The 26,035-nt window shown below is 46.6% G+C and overlaps 1 protein-coding gene and 1 pseudogene across 1 annotated transcript in view; one reads left to right on the top strand and one right to left on the bottom strand.

The window, feature by feature from the left end:
* chata (choline O-acetyltransferase a) overlaps positions 1 to 25,817 on the top strand; it is a 59,913-nt gene extending 34,096 nt beyond the window's left edge. Inside the window, exons 11-15 of the mRNA XM_072491570.1 lie at positions 5,555 to 5,677; positions 9,449 to 9,590; positions 13,831 to 13,893; positions 23,468 to 23,605; positions 24,312 to 25,817. Of these exons, the coding sequence (XP_072347671.1) occupies positions 5,555 to 5,677; positions 9,449 to 9,590; positions 13,831 to 13,893; positions 23,468 to 23,605; positions 24,312 to 24,584 (739 nt within the window). The 3' untranslated portion in view covers positions 24,585 to 25,817. The remainder of the gene's footprint in view (positions 1 to 5,554; positions 5,678 to 9,448; positions 9,591 to 13,830; positions 13,894 to 23,467; positions 23,606 to 24,311) is intronic.
* LOC140403428 (N-arachidonyl glycine receptor-like) lies at positions 2,120 to 3,748 on the bottom strand (annotated as a pseudogene).
* Positions 25,818 to 26,035: the final 218 nt, after the last annotated feature.

The following is a 26,035-nucleotide window of genomic DNA, read 5'->3' as shown; positions in this document are numbered from 1 at the left end:
AGGACATCGCATAAATGCAAGTATTTGTCATTTTCTCTTTTGGGGGGGTTAGGAGACCTGCCTCATTCTTTTTCATTATTTTCATATCGCTGATCACAGAAGCATTGAAAAGTTGCAGCACAGAAGGAGGCCATTCGACCCATCTTGTCCATGACAGCCCGAGGACACCCAATGTTTCTAATCTCACCTTCCTGCACCCTATCCATAAGCCCTGTAACTTACAGCCGGCATCTCCACATCATTACAGCACTTAAGTTGCAGGTCTAGGCGGCACGGTAGCACAGTGGTTAGCACTGTAGCTTCACAGCTCCAGGGTCCCAGGTTCGATTCCCGGCTTGGGTCACTGTCTGTGCGGAGTCTGCACGTTCTCCCCGTGTCTGTGTGGGTTTACTCCGGGTGCTCCGGTTTCCTCCCACAAGTCCCAAAAGATGTGCTGTTAGGTAATTTGGACATACTGAATTCTCCCTCTGTGTACCCAAACAGGCGCCGGAATGTGGTGACTAGGGGCTTTTCACAGTAACTTCATTGCAGTGTTAATATAAGCCGACTTGTGACAATAAAGATTATTTTAAAAATAGGTACTTTTGAAAGAGCTTAGGGCTTCTGCCTCCACCACCAACTCAGGCAGCGAATTCCAGACTCGCACTACCCTCTGTACAAACACGTTCTTCCCCATGTCCCCTCTACCCCTTCTGCCACTTACCTTGAATCTATGTCCCCTGGTTCTAGAACTCTCCACCAGGGAAAGCAATTTTATACTGTCCACCCAATCTCTTCCCCTCATAATTTTGTGCACCTATTGCTTAGCCGACATTGCTTTGTGAATGGAAGCTTTCAGGTCTAAACCTGGTGTCTCACACGACCGTCAGGCAGTTGCGAAATTAGGTGACTCTGGAGTGCAAGCCTTCTGACATCAATGGGCCCAGTTGCTCCGAGCAGCGGCAATGATCGTTAGGTTGCCACTGTGTCTGAAGATGTCCCTTCAGGCCGACGCTGCCACGCATTTCTACGGAGCTTTCTGAGCCCGTCTTTCACAGAAATGCACGACGCAGTGCCCATTGGAGAGCTCTGTCGCAGTCGACTCAGGGAAGACAGGATATGTTCCCCTTTTTACAGCACTAGGTGGTATATGGTAAAATTAAAGATCTAGTCAGAAAATTAGTGAATGGGTGAGTGAGTGAATGGATAGGTGGGTGAGGTGGGTAGTTGGACAGGGGGTTAGGTGGGTAAGTGGGTGAGAGATAGATAAATGAGGTGGGCAGGTGGGTGAGTGGGCTGGGTAGGTGGGTGATGAGCAGTTGGGTCAGAGGGTAGTCAGGTCAGGGTCAGTTGGGGGAAGATAGTCAGGGGGGGGGGTTGGAGGATGGTCAGGGAAGTAGTCAGGCCGATTGGGGGGGCAGGAAGATTGGGTGGGGAAGGGGCAGGATTAGTTGGTTGTGGTTGGAAAGTGGTCGAGAGGTAGGGTAGAAGTTGAAACTTTCCGGACAATTCTCAAGAACGTGTGGACTTCCACAGTTCCTGACACGCATTTTCAGCTGTACGTCTGGATTTGGCCTGCTGTGGGCGGGAGAGGGGGAGGTTTTTTTGAGGCAATTTGTGTGCGGGATATTTAAAAGAAAATAAGATGGAGGAGAAAGGTCACAATCTAAAGCTGCTGAACTCAACATTTGAGTCCCGAGGGCCGAAACGTGCTCAATCCGAATATGAGGCGCTGCTCCTCCAGTTTCTGTTGGGCTTCACTGGAGCATTGTACCAGGCCAAGGACGGACATGTGGGCAAGAGAGCGAGATGCTGAGTTAAAATGGCCGCTGCAGGAAGGTTGGAGTCGTTCTTGCAAACTGAGCGAGGGTATCCCGTAAAGCAGCCATCCAGTCTGCGATTAGTCTCCCCAATGTAGAGGAGACCGGACTGGGATCGCGATTACAATCAACCAAATCGAAGGAATTTCAAGTGAAATGCGGCTTCACCTGAAAGCAGTGATTGGGGCCTTGACCAGAGAGGAGGGAGGAGATAAAGGGGGTTGTTGCACCTTCTGCAATTACAAGGGAACGTGCTGTGGGAAAGGGATGGGGCATTACTGCCAATTCCAGCACGATGCTACCACAAAACATATTTCCCTTCACCCCTCCCGCGCCAGCATTCCACCGGAACTGCTCCTCCATGACAGCCTGGTCCACTCCTCTATCACCCCCGACTCCACATCCCCTTCCCACGACACCTTCCTTTGTAATAACTCAAAACAGCGGTGATAGGGCACAAAACAAACTAGCACTGGAATAATGAGGACCACAATTACTTTGGATGGATTTTTCTTTGATTTTTGGCTTCAGTTTGGATTTATTTTAAGGAGATTGTTGATGATGATGCAGCCATATCTGGGGGAGGTGGTGGTACTCATCCAGTGCCCTAGGGTAATGCTCAAGGAACCCAGGTTCAAATCCCACCACAGCAGATGGTGAAATTTGAATTTTAATAAACATCTGGAATTAAAAGTTTGATGATGACCATGAAATCATTGTCGATTGTCGTAAAAACCCATCTGGTTCACAAATGTCCTTTAGGGAAGGAAATCTGTCTTCCTTACCTGGTCTGGTCTACATGTGACCCCAGACCTACACAGCGATGCGGTTGACTCTTAACTGCCCCCTCAAGGGCAATAAATGCTGGCCCAGGCAGTGATTTTTAAAAAAATATATATATTTATTAAAGTTTTTTAACACAATTTTTATCCCTTACAAACAATACCCCCCCCCCCCCCCCCCATAACAATAAATACAAGAAATCATGCAGAGCAAGATACATACATGGCAAAATGATATATTTACACAGCTTTGTACACTGGCCCTCACCCGTACGTGCCAGTTTCCCCAACCCTTCATGTTATCTCTTGCTCATCCACCCTCCCGGGCAGTCCCCCCTTCCCCCCCCCCCACCCAGGACGTCCCCTCCACCACCCCCCCCCCCCCCCCAAGGTTGCTGCTGCTGACCGACCTTCCTCTAACGCTCCGCGAGATAGTCTAGGAACGGTTGCCACCGCCTGTAGAACCCCTGCGCAGACCCTCTCAAGGCGAACTTAATCCTCTCCAACTTTATGAACCCAGCCATATCATTTATCCAGGCCTCCAGGCTGGGGGGCTTCGCCTCCTTCCACATTAGCAAGATCCTTCGCCGGGCTACTAGGGATGCAAAGGCCAGAATGCCGGCCTCTTTCGCCTCCTGCACTCCTGGTTTGTCCCGGCCCAGGCAGTGATGCCCACAACCCCTGAATGAATATAAAAAAGTGCTATCACAATGATAAAGGGCAGGAGAAAAAACAAAATCTCCCTGACAAAGTTCATACTGTTTGCTTCCTCAAGTGAATGATGGCGAGCATGTTTTAGGCAGGCTGTGAAGTTTGAAACCACACCGGGATTGATGTTTGGAAACATAAGTGGCAAAACTGACGCTATGTTTATTATTCAGGTTTGGCACAACTTTGATGCTGTGGTGAAGTTGCTGACTGTGTTTGGGTTGGACCGCTGTCATGTTGGACACTGATGGGGGCTAAATGCCACAGGGCAATGCTCGGGTAAAACATGCTGAGATCAGCATTGATGTGGCAGAAGGTGTCACCAAAGGGACTGTAGTTCGTCCTGCAGTAGATCATATGGAAAGGCAGCAGTATTATGAAAATGAGGTCCAGCATTGTATCATGGGAGTGTCCCTTTAAGAACTCGTTTGTATTATCACACGGCTTCAATGATGTCATTGTGTGGGTGGAGTTGGGCCGTGGCTCTGGCTTTTACTTTCATTTTGAGCTGGGAGCTGGCTGTGGCTCTGAGTTTTACTTTCGGTTTACACTGTTGGAAGCTGGATTCAGACAAAGAAGGCTTATCTTCTTTCTCTCTCTCTGTATGTTAAAAGGTGTCCAGATCACTTGATAATTTAACAGTGATACCTGTTTTCTGGAAAGAATTCAAATCTACTGTTTGGTAAAAAGGTGTTTTTGGTTTATTGGATGTTGTTATCAAATTGAAACAGTTGAAAGGGAAGTGATTAAGGGTTATATATAGAGAGAATTGTAGCTGTGTGGGGTATTTATGTTTGTAGTTGATAAAAATGCTTACTATGTGTGTTTATAGAAATGTTAACTGAATTCATAGAATAAACTTTGTTTTTGATTAAAAGTGCTTAAGGCCTCTGTTGAATAACACCTGAAGCGTGGGCCCTTATGCTCCTCATAACCAAAATCTATAAACAGTTGCGGGTCAGGTGAACTCCATGATATACTTTGGAGTTTTCTAAACTCTGGCCCATAACAAATTGCAACCCTCATCATGTGTTCCAAGATGTGCCCTTTAATAAGGACGCGGAAGTCGAAACTGAGTAAAAATAAGAACAAAGTTTTATTGACAAACAATATATTTGCAGTCCCCCCGATAGACCCCTACTAAGTACTTCTGTGGTCGGTACCATACTGGCCGACCTTACATACACTGGATAATGGAGGTACCCAGCCCCTAGTGGGGGAGCACCTAATCTGCAAGGAGCATGGGGAAGACAAGCATTCTCGTCTCGTATGCCCGGTGCGGGATATTACATGCCCCTTTTTGGTGATGCAGTGATGGCCCAGATTGCAGTCACGTCTACAGCCAGCCATATTATGAAAACAATGCTGTAAAAGATCATTGCCCCTATTCTCAACTCTGGGAGCTGCAGGTCTGAGAGGGTACTGTTTTCTATTTATGCTTTTAAGATGTTAGTTTGAGATTTTCATAACCCTGGAACAAAGAATGTGTAAGCAAAAAAATAATTAATCTAAGTCATTGAAGGTGGCAGGACTGGTTGTGGGCACAGTGAATAAAGCATACAACATCCCAGGCTTTATTAATAGCAACATGAAGTAGAAGAACAAGGAAGTTATGTTAAGCCTGCATAAAACACTGGTTCAGTCTCAACTGCAGTATTGCATCCAGTTCTGTACACCACAAATTCGGAAAGATGTGAAGGAAGTAGAGAATGCAGAAAATATTCACAACAATGGTTCCCGGGAGGAGGAACTTCAGTCACGAAGATGAATTGGAGAAATTGGGAACATTTTCCTTGGAAAAGAGGGGCTTGAGAAGAGATTTGAGAGAGGTATTCAAAACCACGGAGGTTCTGGACCGAGTAGATAGGCAGAAATGATTCATGAAAGGATCAAGAACGAGAGAGCACAGATTTAAGGTAATTGCCAGATGAAGCAACAGACATATGATGAGGAACATCTTCATGCAGCGAGTGGTTAAGATCCGGAATGCATTGGCTCTGAGTGTGGCAGAGGTGCAATGGTGGCATTTAAGAGGGAATGGTTTTACATCAAAAGGAAGGATCTTCAGGGTTATGGGGAGAAGGGAGGGGGATGGCAACTAGGTGCAGTGTTCATGCAAAGAACTGCACGGACAGAAGGGCTGAATGGCCTCCTTCTGAACTTCAGAAATTTCTGTGAATCCATGGAAAAGATGATTATGCAAAGAAATGTAAACCCTGCAGTGTAACAAGATATTAAATGCATCTTATAATTTTTTTTTTGCAGGTTAATTGAAAATATTGATCTAACTGTGTACCGGTTTAAGGCTTTTGGCAAAGACTTCATGAAAAAACAGAAGATGAGCCCTGATGCTTTTATCCAGGTTGGATTGCAATTATCCTTTTACAGGTGAGTTTCTGAAGTTTCAATGTGCCCTGGTCTGACTGTAGAGAATAGGGGAGAGCAGAGTATTGCTCCAGACTGCTTGACCAATCAACCTTGTTCTTTCCACAGACTACATCAAAACGTAACCTACTGTCATCGCTGTTTCTGTCCAAACAATTTGATTCATTCAACAAAGGAATTGGAACTCTTCTCTGTCTCTCAAAAGACGAAACAAGTTAAAATATCCGTCCAGCTTTATAGTTTGCTTCATTTTTTTCCTTGATCAGTTTCCTTCCCTGAGCTGAAACTCCAGGTTCCTGCCAGTGTCACAACCAACATGGTGCACACGTCATTCAATTGTTTCTATTGCTGCTTAAGCTAGTAGCCATTCTTCTGTAGGGAAGATCTCTTTTAATTCACTTGAGGCTTTTACATTCATGGCCTTTAATTCTGTGTTGAGCATCTGTGGTTATTGACCCTTACTCTGCTGTGTTGCCCTTAAAGGGAAAATGACCACGTCGTCCCTTTCAGTATTTCAGCATACTGGATTTATTAATGACTGCCGTGGGAGGCCTTGTGACTCCGTGGTAGTGTGCCTACCTCTGGGGCAGAATCTAGTGACGGCCCTGGAAGGTGTGTTTGTAATGTGACCAAACAGATTGATCATTGGCCTTTAATTCGTCCAATACGTCTGATGGCAGGCAGTACGAATGAGAGTGAAGGCAATGGCAAAACTCTGCAGTACTTAGCCAAGCATGATCATGGACTGGTCCATGGTCACTGTCGCCCCCTTTGGGCATGGCACCTAAAGGAGAAGGAGGAATGATTGTCTTATTTTTATGGCCACTAATTCTGGTCCCCCCCTCCAAGTGGTGACATCCTTTTTATATTTACCCAATCAAATGTCCCCATGATGATATGGTAGCATTCTTACTAACAGCTTTAGACTGACTAGATACCTTCAGAGAATGAGCAATAATAACACACAAATCGATTTTCCTTTCCACTGCACTAGTGGATATTCTTCGCCATGTCTTACCTCTGCCTCCACAGTGGGCAAGATCAAAAGCTAAGAGGACCAGTGTTAAGGGGTGCTGGCCTTCATTTCTCAGCCATCCCACTGTCCTGTGAGGCCATAAAGCCCCCGTTTTGGCTTGCAGTAATCCAGGTGTGATGCAAGCCCAAGTGTGGGGAGAGTGTGTCCAGGTCTTGCATTGAAGGTGAGATTTCTGTAGCAAAAAGAAAAAACACACTTCTGTTCATCAGACCTCAGTAAGAACCCTTCGAGGGCTAAAGTCCATTGCTGCAAAGTTAAGTTCGTTCGTTACGTTTGCAAGGTAGCACAATGCACCAAACATCAATAATAATAATCGCTTATTGTCAGAAGTAGGCTTCAATGAAGTTACTGTGAAAAGCCCCTAGTCGCCGCACTCCAGCGCCCATTCAGGGAGGCCGGTATGGGAATTGAACCCGCGCTGCTGGCCTTATTCTGCATTACAAGCCAGCTATTTTGCTCTCTGCTAAACCAGCCCCTGTTTCAATTTCTGTTTCAATGTGCATATATTTCTATTTAAATCTGCATTAAATCCCTTCTGCCATTCCTAATCTCATAACATTATCAATCTCTCATGCTCATCATTTAGCCAAAAATATTGGCAAACTGTCTGATATTTCAAGCATTCTCTTAAGTATCATTTCTGGTTGATGTGAAAAGCAGGGGTCTAGCAACAGATGCCTCTAAGAACTTAATTAGTTATTACCCTCTAGCCAGATATTTTTCCATTTATCATCACTTGTTGCTTTTCAATGCCAAAGCAATTTACAATCCAATTAACTAATAAACCCAGTAATAACATGATGCTTCTAAATGAGATAAAAGCTCATATGTGGAACTTCATCAAATGCTTTCTAAAAGTCTAAATAGATTTAGGCCACTTATTCGCCCTCGCCAGTTCAATTTGGTTACCTCTTCAAAGAATGTCAGTAGACTTGTGAGGCACATCTGGTTGATTCTAAATTAATGCTGACAATTTCTCATTTCGAAATCTAACTCGTTGTATTTTAGATCAGGAGAATCCACAGGATTAGCAGATATTCCAGCCAGCAGTCTGCCTCGGCGCGACATGTAACCTAATTAGCATCAGTGGCCCAGGTTTAGGATTTTGTTCTAAAATCAAGCTGGTTACCCTAGGTGCGTATGTGAAGACGTTATCCAAACACACTGATTGATAATCTTGATGTTCCAGGCGCTCACTGTCAGTGTAGGCTAGCCACAAGGGAAACCACAATGCAACCATGTGTATCGCTGTGTTACTGGAAGTTCATGGCCATCAATGCTGAGGCTGCACGGTGGCGCAGTGGGTTAGCACTGCGGCCTCACTGGCGCCGAGGTCCCAGGGTCGATCCTCGGCTCTGGGTCACTGTCCGTGTGGAGTTTGCACATTCGCCCCGTGTTTGCGTGGGTTCCACCCCCACAACCCAAAAATGTGCAGGGTAGGTGGATTGGCCACGTTAAATTGCCTCTTAATTCGAAAGAATGAATTGAGTACTCTAAATTTTTTAAAAAATCAATGCTGAGGCTATTAAATAGTGTATTAAATGGCGGAGCTTGATGGGGCCTAGGGTCTGCCTCTGCTCTCATTTCCTATCTACCTCCACCTGGAGTCTGAGACTCGTTGCGCACATTAATTTACATGAAGAATTGGGAAAGGGAAGTTCCAGCAACAGAGATTATTGGACTATATCCTTCTCCGGAAAGAGAGCAAGAACTTGATGCTTATGACACACGGACCACTATATTTTCAAACACAAAGGCAGCAACTCCCGAGGGAACAGAGGAATGATTTAACTGAGATTAAACCAAACCTATAATCTGGAATGATTCTGACTGGTTAATTTACAGTGGTTTTTTTATTATCACAAGTCGGCTTACATTAACACTGCAATGAAGTTACTGTGAAAAGCCCCTAGTCGCCACACTCCGGTGCCTGTTTGGGTACACAGAGGGAGAAGTCAGAATGTCCAAATTACCTAATAGCACATCTTCCGGGACTTGTGGGAGGAAACCGGAACACCCGGAGGAAACCCACGCAGACACGAGGTGATCGTGCAGACTCCGCAGACAGTGACCCAAGCCGGGAATCAAACCTAGGACCCTGGAGCTGTGAAGCAACAGCGCTAACCACTGTGCTACCGTGCCGCCCACAATTAAGTCACTGCCTTTGCCAGACACCTTACTACTGCTACCCCCATTTGGAACACAAGTTATTGCATCTCTCACTCAATTTCTCATTTCGTTGAAGATTCTTGAACGCAAACCATCTCATGCCCTGGGTGAATTAAATTCCTTGAGGTTCTTCATAATGCATACATTAGTGGCATCCAAAAAGCTGTGCATTTCAAATTAAAATGATTGCATTTAGAATTTAATCATAATTTATGAGGTTTGGTATGAAAAATCATTATTGTACATCTAATATTTTCTCGCCTTCTGCGATATACTTATCATAGTTAATCCTGAATTGATTTATCTGTTTTATTGCCCCCCCCTTTTCTAAGACATGACTTATGATCCTTTCCTGCAGTCTAGAATCTAGCTTCCTATTATCCTCTTTTCCTTGTATTAATTTCGTATTTATCCTTGGCTGAGTTTTTCACATTCGTCATGAAGGTTTGTTTCTTTACCTTAAAAAGTAATCCGCTCTTCCTTCACAATGGTCTTGGTCTTCCAAAATTTCTCTTCCTCTCGGGGACTTTTCACAGAGCTAAATATTGCTGTTTTTTATTCTAATCCAGATGCCATGGAAGACTTGTCCCCACTTACGAAAGTGCTTCAACACGTCGCTTCCACGAAGGAAGAGTTGATAATATCCGCTCAGCAACTAAAGAGGCACTCGATTTTGTAAAGGCGATGATAGATGGGGGAGCCTCGCTCTCGGTGTGTCTTTCTCTTCATTTCTCTCCATCCCTTCCTCTCCTCACTTTGCTCGATTTTTATTTCTGGAAGTGTTGCTGAAAAAAATATTGCTTTTCGTTCTACACTCATGAGGACAATCCGCAAGAATAGCAAATAGAAAGGCAACAACAATTTATACCGCACGGGAAGAGAGTCCTGGGTGGTTGGAAAGTGGACTCTGATTGGTAGGGGCATTGCCCACAAAGATCTCTTTCCTTCATGGCCCATCTTGACTTCTGTCATTGCCCCACCATTCTGCCGTGATGTCACAAGATTCAAGAGTCGTAAATTTCAAACCAGAATTGGAAAAATAATGGGAATAAAATGACAATTCTCAGTGCGACAGGGAAAAGGCAGAGGAATGGAATTAAGTGGAGAGCTTTTTCAAACCGACACAATGGATTGAATGGCCTCCTTCTGTACTATATGGTTCTACACAAAGACCTGACAAATTTGTCTGAAATTCCTTTTGCTGCTTTCTTAACAACATCATTTTAAATGGGTTAACATCTCTGCCAAAGCAGCAGAAAACAGGCTTCATCTAAATCATGAAAGTCCTCAAATATTAATAACCGACATCAGAGGTTCAGGGTCCAAATCTTTCCTTTTTTTCAACCTTACATTGATATTGCTTTTATAAAAATTATTTCACGGGATGTGGGCTTCGCTGGCTTGATCACCATTTATTGCCCAGCCCTAATTGCCCTTGAGAAAGTAGTGGTGACCTGTCTTCTTGAACCGCTGCAGTTATATGATGTAGGTGCATCCACAGTGCTGTTAGGGAGGGAGCTCCAGGATTTTGACTCAGAGACAGTGAAGGAATAACGATATATTTCCAAGGTGGGGTGGTGAGTGACTTGGAGGGGAACTTACCAGGGGGAGTGTGGTTTGGAGGGGAACTTATAGTCTGTGGTGTTCCCATCCATCTGCTGTCCTTGTCCTTCTAAGTGGTAGGAGTCGCGCGTTTGGAAGGTTCTGTCGAAGGAACTTTGATGAATTGCTGCAGTACATCTTGTAGATTGTACATGCTGTTACCATTGTGTATTGGTGGTGGAGTGAGTGGATGTTGAAAGTGGTAGACGGGGTGCTGATTAGGCGGGCTGCTTTGTCCTGGATGGAGCTGAACTGTTGTTGGAGGTGCACTCATCCAGGCAATACTCCATCACACTCCTGACTTGTGCCTTGCTGATGGTGGACAGGGTTTGGGGAGTCAGGGGGTGAGTTAGTTGCTGCAGAATTTCAAGCTCTGACTTGTCCTTTTAGCCACAGTAGTTACATGGCTGATTCAGTTCTGTTTCTGGTTAATGGTAACCCTCAGGATGTTGATAGCAGGGTTTTAACGATGGTAAGTTATTGAATGGCAAGGGGAAATTGTTGGATCCTCCCTCTTGTTGAAGAGGTCATTGCCTGGCATTTGTGTGTTGCAAATGTTATTTGCCCACGTCTTTCTGCATATGGCTTCAGACTGTGTCAGAACCTGAGGAGTCGCGAATGGTGTTGAACATCATGACTTCTGACCTTAGGATGAAGGGAAGGTCATTGATGAAGCAGCTGAGGATGGTTGGGCCTGGTACATTATCCTGATTAACTCCTGCCGTGATGTCCTGGGACTGAGCTGATTGGCTAACTGATAGAAGAAAGAGAGTTGGGATAAGAGTGGCATTTTCACGATGGCAACCTGCAACTAGTGGAGTGCCACAAGGATCTGTTCTGGGGCCACAATTAATTACAATATATGTTACTGACTTGGACGAGGGAAGTGAATGGACTATTGCCGAGGTTACAGATTACACAAAAATAGGTGAGGATGGCACAAAGAATCTACTGAGGGATATAGACAGGTTAGATGAGTGGGCAAGAACTTGGCAGATGGAATATAATGTGGGAAATGTGAAGTTATGCACTTTGGTAGGAAGAATAAAGAAGCTGAATATTGATTAAATGGAGAAAGACTGCAGAAAGCTACAGCACAGAGGGATCTGGGGTCCTCCTGCATTGATCACAAAAAGCTAGCATGCAAGTTCATCAGGGAATTAGGAAGGCAAATGGAATGTTTGCTTTTATTTAAAAGGAAATGGAGTATAAAAATAGGGAAGTCCTGCTAAACTATACAAGGAACTAATTAGACCACATCTGGAATACTGTGAGCAGTTTTGGTCCCCTTATCTAAGGAAAGATATGCTGGCATTGAAGGTAGTCCAGAGAAGGTTCTGGGTATGGAGGGATTTTTTTTTGAGGAGAGGTTGAGTAGATTGGATCTGTACTCATTGGAGTTTAGAAGAATGAGAGGCGACCTTATTAAGACATATAGGATTCCAAAGGCGTGACAGGGTAGATGCTGAGAGGTTGTTTCCCCTTGTGGGAGAGTCTGGGACCAGAGAGCATCATCTCAGAGTGAGGGATCATCCAGTTAAAACAGAGATGAGGGTGAATTTCTTCTCAGAGGATAGGGAATCTGTGGAATTCTTTACCACAGAGAACTGTAGGGGCTGGCTCATTAAGGCTGATTTAGCACAGGGCTAAATCGTTGGCTTTGAAAGCAGACCAAGACAGGCCAGCAGCATGGTTCAATTCCTGTACCAGCCTCCCCGAACAGGTGCTGGAATGTGGCGACTAGCGGCTTTTCATAGTATATTCATTTGAAGCCTACTAGTGACAATAAGTGATTTTCATTTCATTTTCAAAGCTGAGATAGACAGAATTTTAATCAGTAAGGGAATCGAGGGTTATGGAGATGAGGTGGGAAATTGGAGTTGAGGATTATATCAGATCAGTCGTTATCTCATTGAATGGCGGAGTAGACTTGATGGGCCAAGTGGCCTACTTCTGCCCTTAGGTCTTATTGCTGTGGGTGTGGAGTCATATGTAGGCCAGACCAGGTTAGGATGGCATATTTCCTTCCCAAAAGGACATCAATGAACCAGTGGAGTTTTTACAATAATAGTCACTATTACCAAAGTAACTTTGGAATTCCAGATTTATGAAATGAATTTAAATTTCATCAGCTGCTGTGGTGGGATTCGAACCCATTTCCCCAGAGCATTAGCCTGCGCCTTGGAATGCCTGGCCGGGCAGCATCAGCACTGTGCCACCACCTCGCCCTTCCATTTGTACAAATACTAGCTGTAGTTTTATCCTCTTAGATCTTTGTGTTTTGTTCTTTGTGTTTTGAATGTATTTATTCACTCCACTTTCTACCCCCGGCTATTGTAAGTCTGTAAACAGGTGTTGGAGAGTGTGAACTAGTGAGTGCATGTTTGACACATCACTGTCGCACAAGTGAGTCCGTGGGCGTGTCTGAGTGTACGTGAGAGGTAAACCGAATGAGCGCATGCAAGTATAAAGCTGAAAGACTAATGGGATGTATATGCACTGGAGAATGAATGTGTGCACCAACAAAAAGCTACATTTATATAGCATTTTTTAACAATACTAAAATGTCCCAAAGTGCTTCACAGGAGCATTATAATGCAAAATTCGAGGTTGGGCCACTTAAGGGTAAATTAGAAGGGGTTTGCTCAAAGACTTTAAGGAATATCTTGAAGATGGAGAGGTTTAAGGACATAATCTAGAACTTAGGGTCTTGGGAAGATGGCCATCAATGATGGAGCAATTAAAGTTAGGAATGCTCAAGAATCCAGAATTCCAGGAGTACAGTTATCTGGGATTGTTGTGGGATTGGAGAAGATAAGAGGTGGGGAGGGGTGAAGTCATTGGAGGAGTTTGGAAATGAGGATGAGAATGTAAGGGGAGGTGGTGGCATAGTGGTATTGGCATTGGACTGATAATCCAGAGACCCAGGGTAATGCTCTGGGGATAAGAAAAATCTAGAATTAAAAGTCGAATGATGACCATGAAGTCATTGCTGTAAAATTCCCATCTGGTTCACTCATGTCCTTTAGGGAAGGAAATCTGCCGTCCTTACCTGGTCTGGCCTACATGTGACTCCAGAAATGTGGCTGACTCTTAGATGCCCTCTGAAATGTCCGGGCAAGGGTATTTGGGGATGGGCAATAAATGCTGGCCAAGCCAGTGACACCCACGTCGAATGAATGAATTAAAAAATAAATAAAATGGAGGCATTGCTTAACTGGGAGACAAGATAGGTCACCAAGCACAAGGGCAAAGAATGCACCCATCCAATGGAGTGTATAAGGGGGTTGTATGTGCAAGTGACCAGGTATTACACATGCCTCAACCAAATATGTATGTTTGATGGCAGGACTCAAAGAAGATGGAGATTCTGTGGGCAGCAATCGATGCACAGACCAATTACACTATCCTTGTAAGTGAAAATAATTTCAATTTCAAATGCTGTGTTAGCCAAGTAGGAGGTTTATTGATTACATCTTTTGCAGGCTAATTAATTAATTACTTAACGTTAACAGTGAAGCAGTAAGTCATGTATTTACTAACTGGCTGCACATCAACCTTGAGTATTTTTATTAGTTATTCAATAAATCTAGTTTTCAATATTTCATATCATCCTCGAACAGGAAAGTATGGACGGAGATATTTATGATGGCAAGACAAGAAAATGATCCATATTTTAAAATAATAGCTTTGTGGCTCAGTGTAAGGATATTTTACTGTGCTGTGATGTTTCGATTTATTAAGTTTCGTCCGGACCATATTCTATGATGCAATCTATTATAAAGCAGATTCAATTTTATTTATTTTTATCAGCAATAATTTAAGTCTCTCTGACATTCACAGATACAATTTTTTTACTGTATACCAGCGCAACTGGGATGACTGGTTTTAATTTAGTTATAAAATAGATGACTGGAAGTTTGGATAGAACACATCAATTTGTTTTACTTCCAACTGGTGGAAACTGAAATTGAAATTTAAAGGGGACGCTCGTTCACAAAATAATGCAAATGCACGAGTCAATGATTTCACATCCTTTTCAAATGACACCATCGTTTGGAAATAGCCCACAGTTGCAACTTATCTCATCCCTATCGAAATACACGTCAACAAAACTGTCCCACATTAACTATTGTTTTTTCATATTGTCTTATTTAGTTGTCTGGTAATTCATTAGAAGTTGGGATCACCACTATTTCCTTTCTCTCACTTTAAGCACTTTATTAGACTTTGGCAAAGTTTTTTAGTCACTCTCTTTCCCTCTGTGTTCATTCAATTTTGAATGGAGGCCTCCACCATATTTTTCGATGCTAAAGTCACTAATATGGGCTGTAACTTCCGAGCTCCAAACAACGTATCTGGGGGATACCCTAAAGACCCGACCCAGACCCTCCCCTCTCTCCAGGGCAGACCTAAACCAATAAACCCATCCCCGCCACCACATCCCCACCAGCCCAATCCAACCCGATGCTCCACCTCTCACAGACCTGACCTGAACTGACCCTCTTGCCCACCCACCCAAATCCTACCCCCTTACCCTATACACTTACCTTCTCGCTGGCTTGTTAAAGTGGCTGGACCTTTAAACTTAGCTGGTTTGTGATAACTAGCGGCGTAAACTTAGGGGTACGGCTTACTTACCGTCAGCTGAGCCACCCTCCACTGTAGGCCCGGGAAACCCAAGCAGTACACACTTCCCCCCCCCCACCTGCGTCGTAAGGTCAGGCAAGATAGGAGCAACTGGATTTCAATAAGCAGAGTTGCAGCCTGAATCAATTGCCACTGCTTACGATAGAAATACTAGTCCAAAGCGAAAACAGGGTACTGTGAATGCCGGAAATCTCAAATAAAAACAGAAAATGCTGAAAATACTCAGCAGGTCTGGTCGACTCTGTGGAGAGAGAGTCAGAGTTTTTTTTAGTATAAATTTAGAGTACCCAATTATTTTTTTCTTTCCAATTAAGGGGCAATTTAGCGTGGCCAATCCACCTAACCTGCACATCTTTATGTTGTGGGGGTGAAACCCACACAGACACGGAGAGGATGTGCAAACTCCACACGGACAGTGTCCCAGGGCCGGGATCGAACCTGGGACCTCAGCGCTGTAGTCTCAGGGCTATCCACTGCGCCACTGTGTTGCCCGAGAGAGAGAGAGAGAGTCAGAGTTAACATTTGAGGTCAATGACTTTCTGTCAGAACAGGAATAAGTTAGAATTATTACTTTATTAAGCAAATATAGCAGCAGGGAAATAACGAGCATGGCTGGTATTTGAATTTGAAGAGGTTAAGTGGCTGTGCAAAAATTGTGCAGATGGTCGACAATGTGGAGAAATGTGAGATTATCCACTTTGGTTGGAAAAACTGAAATACAATTTTTTTTTTTTTTAATGTGTTTATTCAGAATTTTTAACAGAATTTTCAACCATATAAACAACCCCCCCCCCCGTAACAAAAATAAGAAAAAAACTTGCATAGCAAGACATAAACATGGCAAATCAATATGATACAGAACTTTGTACATTGGATTCGTCCCGTACATCTCAGTTTTCCGGATCGTTTATGTTTTTCTTGCTCAGACGCCCCCCCCCGAAGAAACCCCCTTCCCTATCCCTCCCTCTCCCCCCCCCCCCCGAGAAAGAGATGTGTTCCCCCCCCCCCGTCCCCGTCCCCCCCGTCCCCCACCTGGGTTGCTGCTGCCATCGACCGAACTCCATTATACGCTCCGCGAGATAGTCTAGGAACGGTTCCACCGCCTGTAGAACCCCTGCACAGACCCTCTCAGGGCAAACTTTATCCTTTCCAACATGATAAACCCAGCCATATCATTTATCCAGGCTTCCACACTGGGGGGCTTTGCATCTTTCCATACTAACAAGATCCTTTGCTGGGCTACCAGGGACGCAAAGGCCAGAATGCCGGCCTCATTCGTCTCCTGCACTCCCGGCTCGTCCGCTACTCCAAATAGTGTTAGCCCCCAGCTTGGCTTGACCTGGACTTTCACCACCTTAGATACTGTTCTCGCAACTCCCCTCCAGAACCCATCCAGTGCCGGGCATGACCAAAACATATGGATATGGTTCGCCGGGCTTCCTGAGCACCTCCCACATCTGTCCTCCACCCCAAAGAACCTACTCAGCCTCGCCCCTGTCATGTGCGCTCTGTGAACAACCTTAAATTGTATCAGGCTAAGCCTGGCACACGAAGAAGAGGAATTAACCCTACTTAGGGCATCAGCCCATAGACCCTCCTCAGTCTCCTCCCCAGCTCCTCTTCCCATTTACCCTTCAGCTCCTCTACCAAAGCCTCCCCCTCTTCTTTCATCTCCTGGTATACCGCCGACACCTTGCCTTCTCCGACCCATACGCCCAAAATCACCCCGTCTTGAATCCCCTGTGTCGGGAGCAGCGGGAATTCCCTCACCTGCCGCCTCACAAACGCCCTCACCTGCATGTACCTGAAGGCATTTCCCGGGGGTAGTCCAAATTTCTCCTCCAGTGCCCCTAGGCTCGCAAACGTCCCATCGATGAACAGGTCCCCCATTCTTCTAATCCCTGCCTGATACCAGCTCTGAAACCCCCGGTCCATCCTTCCTGGCACAAACCGATGGTTATCTCTGATCGGGGACCACACCGAGGCTCCCATCGCACCCCTATGTCGTCTCCACTGTCCCCAGATCTTTAGCGTTGCCGTCACCACCGGACTCGTGGTGTACCTTGTCGGGAGAGCAGCAGCGGTGCCGTCACCAGCGCCCCCAGGCTCGTTCCTTTGCAGGACGCCATCTCCAGCCTCTTCCACGCCGCCCCCTCTCCCTCCATCACCCACTTACGGATCATCGCCACGTTGGCTGCCCAGTAGTAGCCGCCCAGATTCGGCAACGCCAACCCTCCTCTATCCCTACTACGCTCCAGGAACCCTCTCCTTACCCTCGGGGTCTTGCTCGCCCACACAAATCCCATAATGCTCCTGCTTACTCTCGTAAAAAAGGCCTTGGTAATCACAATTGGGAGGCATTGGAATACAAAAAGAAACCTCGGGAGGACCACCATTTTAATCGACTGTACCCTGCCCGCTAGCGAGAGTGGCAACATGTCCCACCTTTTAAAGTCCTCCTCCATCTATTCCACCAGCCGCGTCAAATTAAATTTGTGCCGTGCCCCCCAGCTCCTAGCTACCTGGATCCCCAAGTATCGAAAGCTCCTTTCCGCCCTCCTCAACAGTAGGTCGTCTATCCCTCTTCCCTGATCCCCCGGATGGATCACAAAGAGCTCACTCTTTCCCACATTGAGCTTGTAGCCCGAGAAGTCCCCAAACTCCCTTAGGATCTGCATGACCTCAACCATCCCCTCCACTGGATCCGCCACATACAGCAACAGGTCGTCTGCGTATAGCGACACTCGATGTTCCTCCCCCCCTCGGACAACCCCCTCCATTTCCCCGACTCACTTAACGCCATGGCCAAAGGTTCAATTGCTAATGCAAACAGCAGGGGGTACAGGGGGCACCCCTGCCTCGTCCCTCGACACAGCCGGAAATACTCCGACCTCCGCCGGTTCGTGACCACACTCGCCACCGGGGCTTTATACAGGAGCTTAACCCAACGAATAAACCCTCCCCCGAACCCAAACCTCTTCAACACTTCCCAGAGATACTCCCACTCAACTCGGTCAAAGGCCTTCTACGCGTCCATGGCTGTCACTATCTCCGCTTTATCACATTTAGGAGCCTCTGCACATTGGTATTTAGCTGCCTGCCCTTTACAAATCCCGTCTGGTCCTCGTGAATCACCCCCGGGACACAGTCCTCTATCCTCGTAGCTAACACTTTTGCCAGCAACTTAGCATCTACGTTGAGGAGCGAGATCGGCCTATACGACCCACATTGCAGTGGGTCCTTATCCTGCTTCAGGATCAAAGAGATCGTCGCCTCCGACATTGTCGGGGGCAGGGTCCCCCCCTCCCTTGCCTCATTGAAAGTCCTCACCAGAAACAGGGCTACCAGGTCTACATACTTTCTATAGAACTCCACCGGGAACCCATCCGGCCTGGGGCCTTCCCTGCCTGCATGCTCCCCAGTCCTTTAATCAGCTCCTCCACCCCAATTGGCGCCCCCAAACCAGCCACCTCCTGCTCCTCCACCCTCGGGAACCTCAGTTGGTCCAAGAATCGTCGCATCCCCTCTTTTCCCCCTGGGGGCTGGGACCTATACAGCTCCTCGTAGAAGGCCTTGAATGCCTCATTCACTTTCACCGCACTCCGCACCGTAGTTCCCCTTCCATCCTTGACTTCACCTATTTCCCTCTCTGCCATCCTCTTACGGAGCTGATGTGCCAGCAACCGGCTCGCCTTCTCCCCATATTCATACATCGCCCCCTGTGCCTTCCTCCACTGTGCCTCTGCCTTCCCTGTGGTCAACAGGTCGAACGCCGTCTGGAGACTTCGCCTCTCCCTGAGTAGTCCCTCATCAGGGGCCTCTGCATATCTCCTGTCCACTCTTAAAATCTCCCCCACTAACCTCTCCCTTTTCCTTCCCTCTCTCTTCTCCCTATGAGCCCTGATGGAGATTAACTCTCCCCTAACCACCGCCTTCAGCGCCTCCCATACTACTCCCACCTGCACCTCCCTGTTGTCGTTGGCCTCCAGATATCTTTCGATGCACCCCCGCACCCTCCCGCACACTTCCTCGTCTGCCAACAGTCCCACATCCAACCGCCACAGCGGCCGTTGGTCCCTCTCCTCCCCCAGCTCTAATTCCACCCAGTGGGGGGCGTGGTCTGAAACGGCTAAGGCCGAATACTCCGTTCCCTCCACTTTCGAGATCAATGCCCTGCCCAGAACAAAAAAATCTATCCGGGAGTAGGCCTTGTGTACATGGGAGAAAAAAGAGAATTCATTGGCCAAAGGCCTGGCAAATCTCCACGGATCTACTCCCCCATCTGGTCCATAAACCCCCTGAGCACCTTGGCCACAGCCGGCCTCTTTCCGGTCCTGGATCTGGAGCGATCCAATGCTGGGTCCAACACCGTGTTGAAGTCCCCACCCATTATCAAACTTCCTACCTCCAAGTCCGGAATACGCCCCAACATACATTTCATGAATCCAGCGTCGTCCCAATTCAGGGCGTATACATTTACCAATACCACCCCCGTCCCCTGCACCCTACCACTCACCATCACGTATCGGCCTCCGTTGTCCACCACTATGTTCTTGGCCTCAAACGACACCCGCTTCCCCACCAGTATTGCCACCCCTCTATTCTTCGCATCCAGCCCCGAATGGAACACCTGTCCTACCCAACCCTTTCTTAACCTGACCTGATCTGCCACCTTCAGATGTGTCTCCTGAAGCATGACCACGTCTGCCTTCAGTCCCTTTAAGTGGGCGAACACTCGGGCCCTCTTAACCGGCCCATTTAGGCCTCTCACATTCCACGTGATCAGCCGGATTGGGGGGCTACCCACCCCCCACCCCCCCCCACCCCCCCAGCCGACTAGCCATCTCCTACTTTAGGCCAGTCCCGTGCCCACATCTCCCGCACCCTCCAGTTCCCCAGACGGGGAACCCCCGCCCCGACCACCTCTTCCATTTTCAGTTCCCCCCTCGGCCATTGCAGCAGCAACCCTATTGTCCCCCCCCCCCTCTCCCCCTCTCCCCACCCCCCTCCCCGCTAGATCCAAATCTAGCTCTCTTGCTCCCCCCATAATACCTCCGTAAGTCAGCTGACTCCTGCTGACCCCGGCTTCCCCCGCCTTCCCGTTGACACCCCCCCCCCGTGTGGAAATCCCTCCTCCTCCTTGCGCTGCTCCATCCCCCCCCTCCCTAGCGCGGGAAAAAGCCCGCGCTTTCCTAAGCCAGCCCCGCCCCCTGTAGCACAGCTCCTGTTGCGGCCTTATCCTAATTCCCCCATCCCCGAGTCTCACCTCCCTCCAGCACCGACGCCCACATTCCCCACTGTCCCCCCTTCAAAAACTCTTCCCCCATCTCCATCCATCGTCTCGCCCGTGAAACATTCTTTACCCATATTTACAACCCTGTATACAGTCAACATCCCCCCCACTACCACAGGCCCTCAGTTCGAGTCCAATTTTTCCGTTTGGATAAAGGTCCAAGCCTCTTCTGGCGTTTCAAAATAGTGGTGTCGGTCCTGGTACGTGACCCACAGTCGCGCTGGCTGCAGCATTCCGAATCTCACCCTTTTTTTATGCAGCACCGCCTTGGCCCGATTGAAGTCAGCTATCCTCTTTGCCACCTCCGCGCTCCAGTTCTGGTAGACTCGGATCACCGCATTCTCCCATCTACTGCTCCGCTCCTTCTTGGCCCATCTCAGGACACTCTCTCTGTCCGCGAAATGATGGAACCTCGCCACTATCGCCCTTGGCGGCTCACCAGCCTTGGGTCTCCTCGCCAGGACCCGGTGAGCCCCTTCTAGCTCCAGGGGGCTCAGAGAGGCCTCTGCACCCATCAGCGAATGGAGCATCGTGCTCACATACGCCCCAGCATCAGCCCCCTCCACTCCTTCGGGGAGACCCAGAATCCGGAGATTCTTCCTCCGCAACCTGTTCTCCAGGACTTTGAATCTCTCGGCCCACCGCTTGTGCAGCGCCTCATGCGCCTCCATCTTCACCGCCAGGCCCAAGATCTCGTCCTCGTTCTCATTAGTTTTTTCCTCCTCCTCTCGGAGCTCTATCGCCTGGGCCTTCTGGGTCTCCTTCAGCCTCTCGATCGCCAACAGCATTGGCGCCAGCACCTCCTTTTTAAGCTCCTCCACGCAGCGCCTGAGAACCTCCTGCTGGTCCGGCCCCCATGCTGCTCGATCTCCGCCCTCCGCCATCTTGTTTTCTCCCCCTTGTTTCTGCCGCTGCTCCAAAGCCTCTTTTTTTGTCGCTCCACTTCTAGTCCCCTCCATACACGACGGAAGGGGGACCTTACTTCACCTTCCCACATGGGATTAGATCAAAAATGTTCCGTTGGGGCTCCTCCGAAGAGCCCAAAAGTCAGGGGGCGGGGTAGGGGCGGGTGGGGTAGGGGCATGGTCTCAGAATACGGGGCGGGCCGGTTAGAACTGAGATGGGAAGGAATTTTGTCACTCAAGAGGGTGGTGACTCTTTGGCATGCAGTGGAGGCCCAATCATTGGGTCTGGCCAAGAGTGAGATCGATAGATTTCAGCACATTGAAAACATCAAGGATAGTGCAGGAAAGTGGTGTTGAAGTTGAAGATCAGCCATGATCTCATTGAATGGCGAAGCAGGCAGCCTACCCCTACTCCTATTTCTTACGATCTAATATAAATACCGATAGTTGCTTTGAATTCAATGGATCCTCACACTGCAGCACTCGAGATGACTGCATTTCAGTTGAACAACCTGGCTTCCTGTTACAAAACATTGCAGTTTTACACTAACTATACAGCGTCAAGTCTACGCTGTGTCCCCGTCACTCACTTCTATCCAGGTTTGTGCAACGCTAATCTTTAGTACTACCCAACGTGTGAAACCGGTTGTAAAGAGCCTTCATTTTCAAATTATTCCAAGTAATATTTCAGCGTTTATGAATTACTTTGGGAATTTTATAAATCAGATTTCGGAATGTGCGGAGTACGATGCACGTGTTGTGTGGTGGGGGTCAGGTGTTTCCACACACAGGTTTTGGGGAAGCAAAAATACACCGTCCAGGGCACCAATCTCCGTTGCTCCTTGGGGGCTGGTTAAATAGGGCATCGGCATTTACCGTGGGCACTTTACCCACCCCACCCATTTCAGCAAGCAGGGAACATGGTATTAAGGGAGGACATAGACAGTTATCATCCCATAATTCCTTATTTCTCCTAGAAATTTGCTCATTTTCCACCCGGTTCCACAATCGAGGAAAAATGCTGCAGCTCGTTGTGTTGAAGACGTTAAGTGGGGCTGGTTTCTGGTCTCTGGGTAAATCAGGGACCTCAAGCAGGTACAGACCTGTCACTCACACGTGTAGATTGTCTAATGGCTGCTTCATGTGTGGTCAGAGAATAAGGTGACCGGACGTCGCAGTTTTGCCGGGACCAGTCCCGTATTTTCCGTAAGTACGCGGGTGTCCTGACAATTTCCTCAAATTTGTTGAAACGTTCCGGTGTTGGCTTTCCACTTTTTGGGCAAACTTTCAATGTTGCCGATGGGGACACGGAGGAGACAAGATGCTAATTCAGCTGGAATATAAACTGAGAAGGTACAGCCAGGCTGGAGAGACACACACACACACACTGGGCTGATCGACAGCTGTGTCCCATGGAGACACCCCCAGACGGAGGGAGGTCCACGCGCTCTCGCGAGGTCTGTCCAGGCCACTCTCCCGGATGTAATGTGGACGGCATCTCTTAGCAACCATGCCCTTGCTGATTTTGGAAGATGTGTGGCAGGTGCTTCAGTTCCAAGCAGAAGTGCGCAAAGAGGTGGCCCAGGGAAAACAGCTCAGTGCTACACTGCAGTGGGGCATATCTCACATCACCTTAATGTGAAACTCAATATAACCAGGAATTGGTTAATGTGTCCTGGATTTGACTGGTCACCCAGTTGACGGGTGACCTTCTTGTTTGTCCGTATTGAGTACGATGGCTGGTGCACTTTGAGCAGAAGTGCGTACTCATTTACATCTTGCCAAAAAACCTCTTCACACAGTGAGTGGTTACGGCCTGGAAATCACTGTCTGGGGTTGTTGGTGATGCAGTTTCAAGCGAGGCATCCAAGGGGGCACGAGATGGTTATTTGAAAAGAAGCAATCTGCAGAACTACGCGGAGAAGGCAGGAGAATAGCTCTGGGTGAAATGCTGATTCGGAGGGCCGGTGCAGCCACGATGGGCTGAATGGCCTCCTTCTGCGTCATAACAATTCTGCGATTTAAAAAATATCTTTGGGGGCTACTCGGCCCAATTTGTAGACCTTTCATTTTATCACTTGACAATGATAGTTTATGTAAAATAATGAAGTATTTTCCCATTTTGGACTACATTCTAGGCTATTACTGGGATGGCAATAGACAATCACTTACTGGGACTGCGGGAGATGGCAAAGGAACTGCAAATGGATTTACCTAAAGTGTTCACTGATAAAACATACCTGATGAGCAACCATTTTGCCCTCTCCACCAGCCAGGTCAGTGTCTAAGCATCATTGTACTAAGATTCCTCAATTTGTTTGTATTGGTTAAATAAGAGTGTAAAAGAGGAATACCTCATTGTCAGTGCAGGTTAGAATTCTGTGTCCTAAGCTATGGAATGAAAGGGCACAAACCTCCACACAACCTCTTTTCCAGTATTGCGATGTGGGGAGGCCAACAGCTTCCATGGAAATGAAATGAAAACCGCTTATTGTCACAAGTAGGCTTCAAAGGAAGTTACTGTGAAAAGCCCCTAGTCACCACATTCCGGCGTCTGTTCAGGGAGGCTGGTACGTGAATTGAACGAGGGAGGGGAAGGTTGAATCACACTGGGCATTCTCATGCACTTTTTGCCCATCCCCTAATTGCCCTTGAGGGGGCAGTTAAGAGTCAACCACATTGCTGTGGGTCTGGAGTCACATGTAGGCCAGACCGGGTAAGGACGGCAGATTTCCTTCCCTAAAGGACATTAGTGAACCAGGTGGGTTTTCGCGACAGTCGACGATGGTTTTATGGTCATCATTAGACTTTTAATTCCAGATTTTTATTGAATTCAAATTTCACCATCTGCAGTGGCAGGATTCGAACCCGGGTCCCCAGAGATTTACCCTGGGTCTCTGGTTTACTAGTCCAGTGACAATACCACGACGCCACTGCACCATAGCGCAGCATCACTAAGTCCTGCCTTTTGCTGTCCTACAGGTAACGACTACAACAGAAACCTTCCTGTTATATGGTGCTGTGGTTCCAGATGGCTATGGTGTTTCCTACAATGTGCACTTGGACCAAATCATCTTCTGCATTTCCTGCTTCAACGATTGCAAAGAGAATTCTGCTGCTATGTTCGCAAAAGCCGTGGAGAAGAGCTTTCGAGAGATGAAGGACCTGTGTGTAAAGTGTAACACCAAAGCCAAGCAAAGTTTCACGGGAAGCGCAACACAGAAAGTTCAAAATGGGAGAAAACCTTGCCATTAAAAGTTCTCACACTCTGGTTGGACTGTGAAATGCACAAATGGTCATTTTTCTATGCAATGCAATAGCATACTCTCATCAGTCTCAATCCATTTGGAGCTTGTAAGGGATCTGATGACACATCAACTTGCTACTGTTCATACATTATGTCTGAAAGGATTATAAACGAGTCAAATTATAACATTCGCTCTAACGTAATAGTATGTTTTTACCATGGAAAATGGAAAAAGATACATGTGCTGCATAACAATCCTGAATAGATGGTCTGCCAAATATAGGATTATTAGTAATGTAATTAAATCTGTGCCATCTAACTCTCATCTCTGCATCATTTATGTAACACATGAAGAGAATGTATTTTGTTTATTGAAGAACTTGTTTTGTGCTGTTGTGGTAACATAATTATAAAAGGTAGAGAATTGAATAACTTTGGCAACCATACCATTTGAATCACATTGAACATAAAATATTCATTTTACGGCCATTCATTTTTCATGTAAATTGCAAAGTCGCTGTGCCAAAAATGTTGTGTTCCTTGGAGAATATGAGCTTGACTATAAATGTTTCACATGTTCTGGTGTGAATTCTGCTGGGTGTATTCTTGTACAAGCTATTGTAGCAACAGGATGTAAAACTATAACCCCTGGTGCTGTCACAACCCTGGCTGGATTCTCACAGTTTCCTTATGGGGTCAAGACATGCCCTGTGTTTCATTCTGTAAATAATTATGGTGGTGTATAATTGCTGTATAGTGTACCTATCAGATGCCAATCAGATGAAACTATTTTTGTTTAAAAGTCAGAATTGTTGCACTTCTGCTCTTATTTATATATAAATTATGATTATGCAACAAAGGGAGCATATTTTACAGAACAGATCATAGGAAAGTCAAATATATACGTATAGTCGGAACAGTCCAAGAATTATTTATTGTACATAGATACATCTTGTAGAGAAGTAAGGAGATGCAGAGGTGACTCTGGTATTTCATGTTGGAAACTGATAAGAAAAATCTATGTATTTTGCAACGTATGTTATGTTCAGACTGTGTGTTTTTGTCTAAAATGTGAATTAGTGTGAGTGTTATTAACTTTATGCTCATTGTCCTTTGCTAAGTCTTGCCTGTAACACTGCCTCTACAGACAGGTGCTTAAAGTTGGTGCCAGTGATCAAGTGAAGGGAAAACTATCATGGACAATTGTGCGATCTTGTTCAATAAAATATTTAATGTGGAAACAGTGAGGTTATTATAATTCCATGCATAACGACTTGTGCTGATCCTGGGCGTCGAAACCTTGTGTATCTCCATCTCCGAGTAAGCCAGTAATCTGTTTGCTAGACCCTGAGCCTAAAGCATTACCAAAAATACGAGTGGCAAATATAAAAATAACGAGTGTGATAAAAAAAATACATAACAGTCCTCGTGTTCATCATATATTTTTGTTCCTGATTAC

Source organism: Scyliorhinus torazame, chromosome 28 (genome assembly GCF_047496885.1).
Source record: "Scyliorhinus torazame isolate Kashiwa2021f chromosome 28, sScyTor2.1, whole genome shotgun sequence".
In the NCBI taxonomy this organism is placed as follows: domain Eukaryota; kingdom Metazoa; phylum Chordata; class Chondrichthyes; order Carcharhiniformes; family Scyliorhinidae; genus Scyliorhinus; species Scyliorhinus torazame.
Note: the sequence above shows the minus strand (reverse complement) of the source record. Positions and strands in the feature narration are given on the sequence as shown.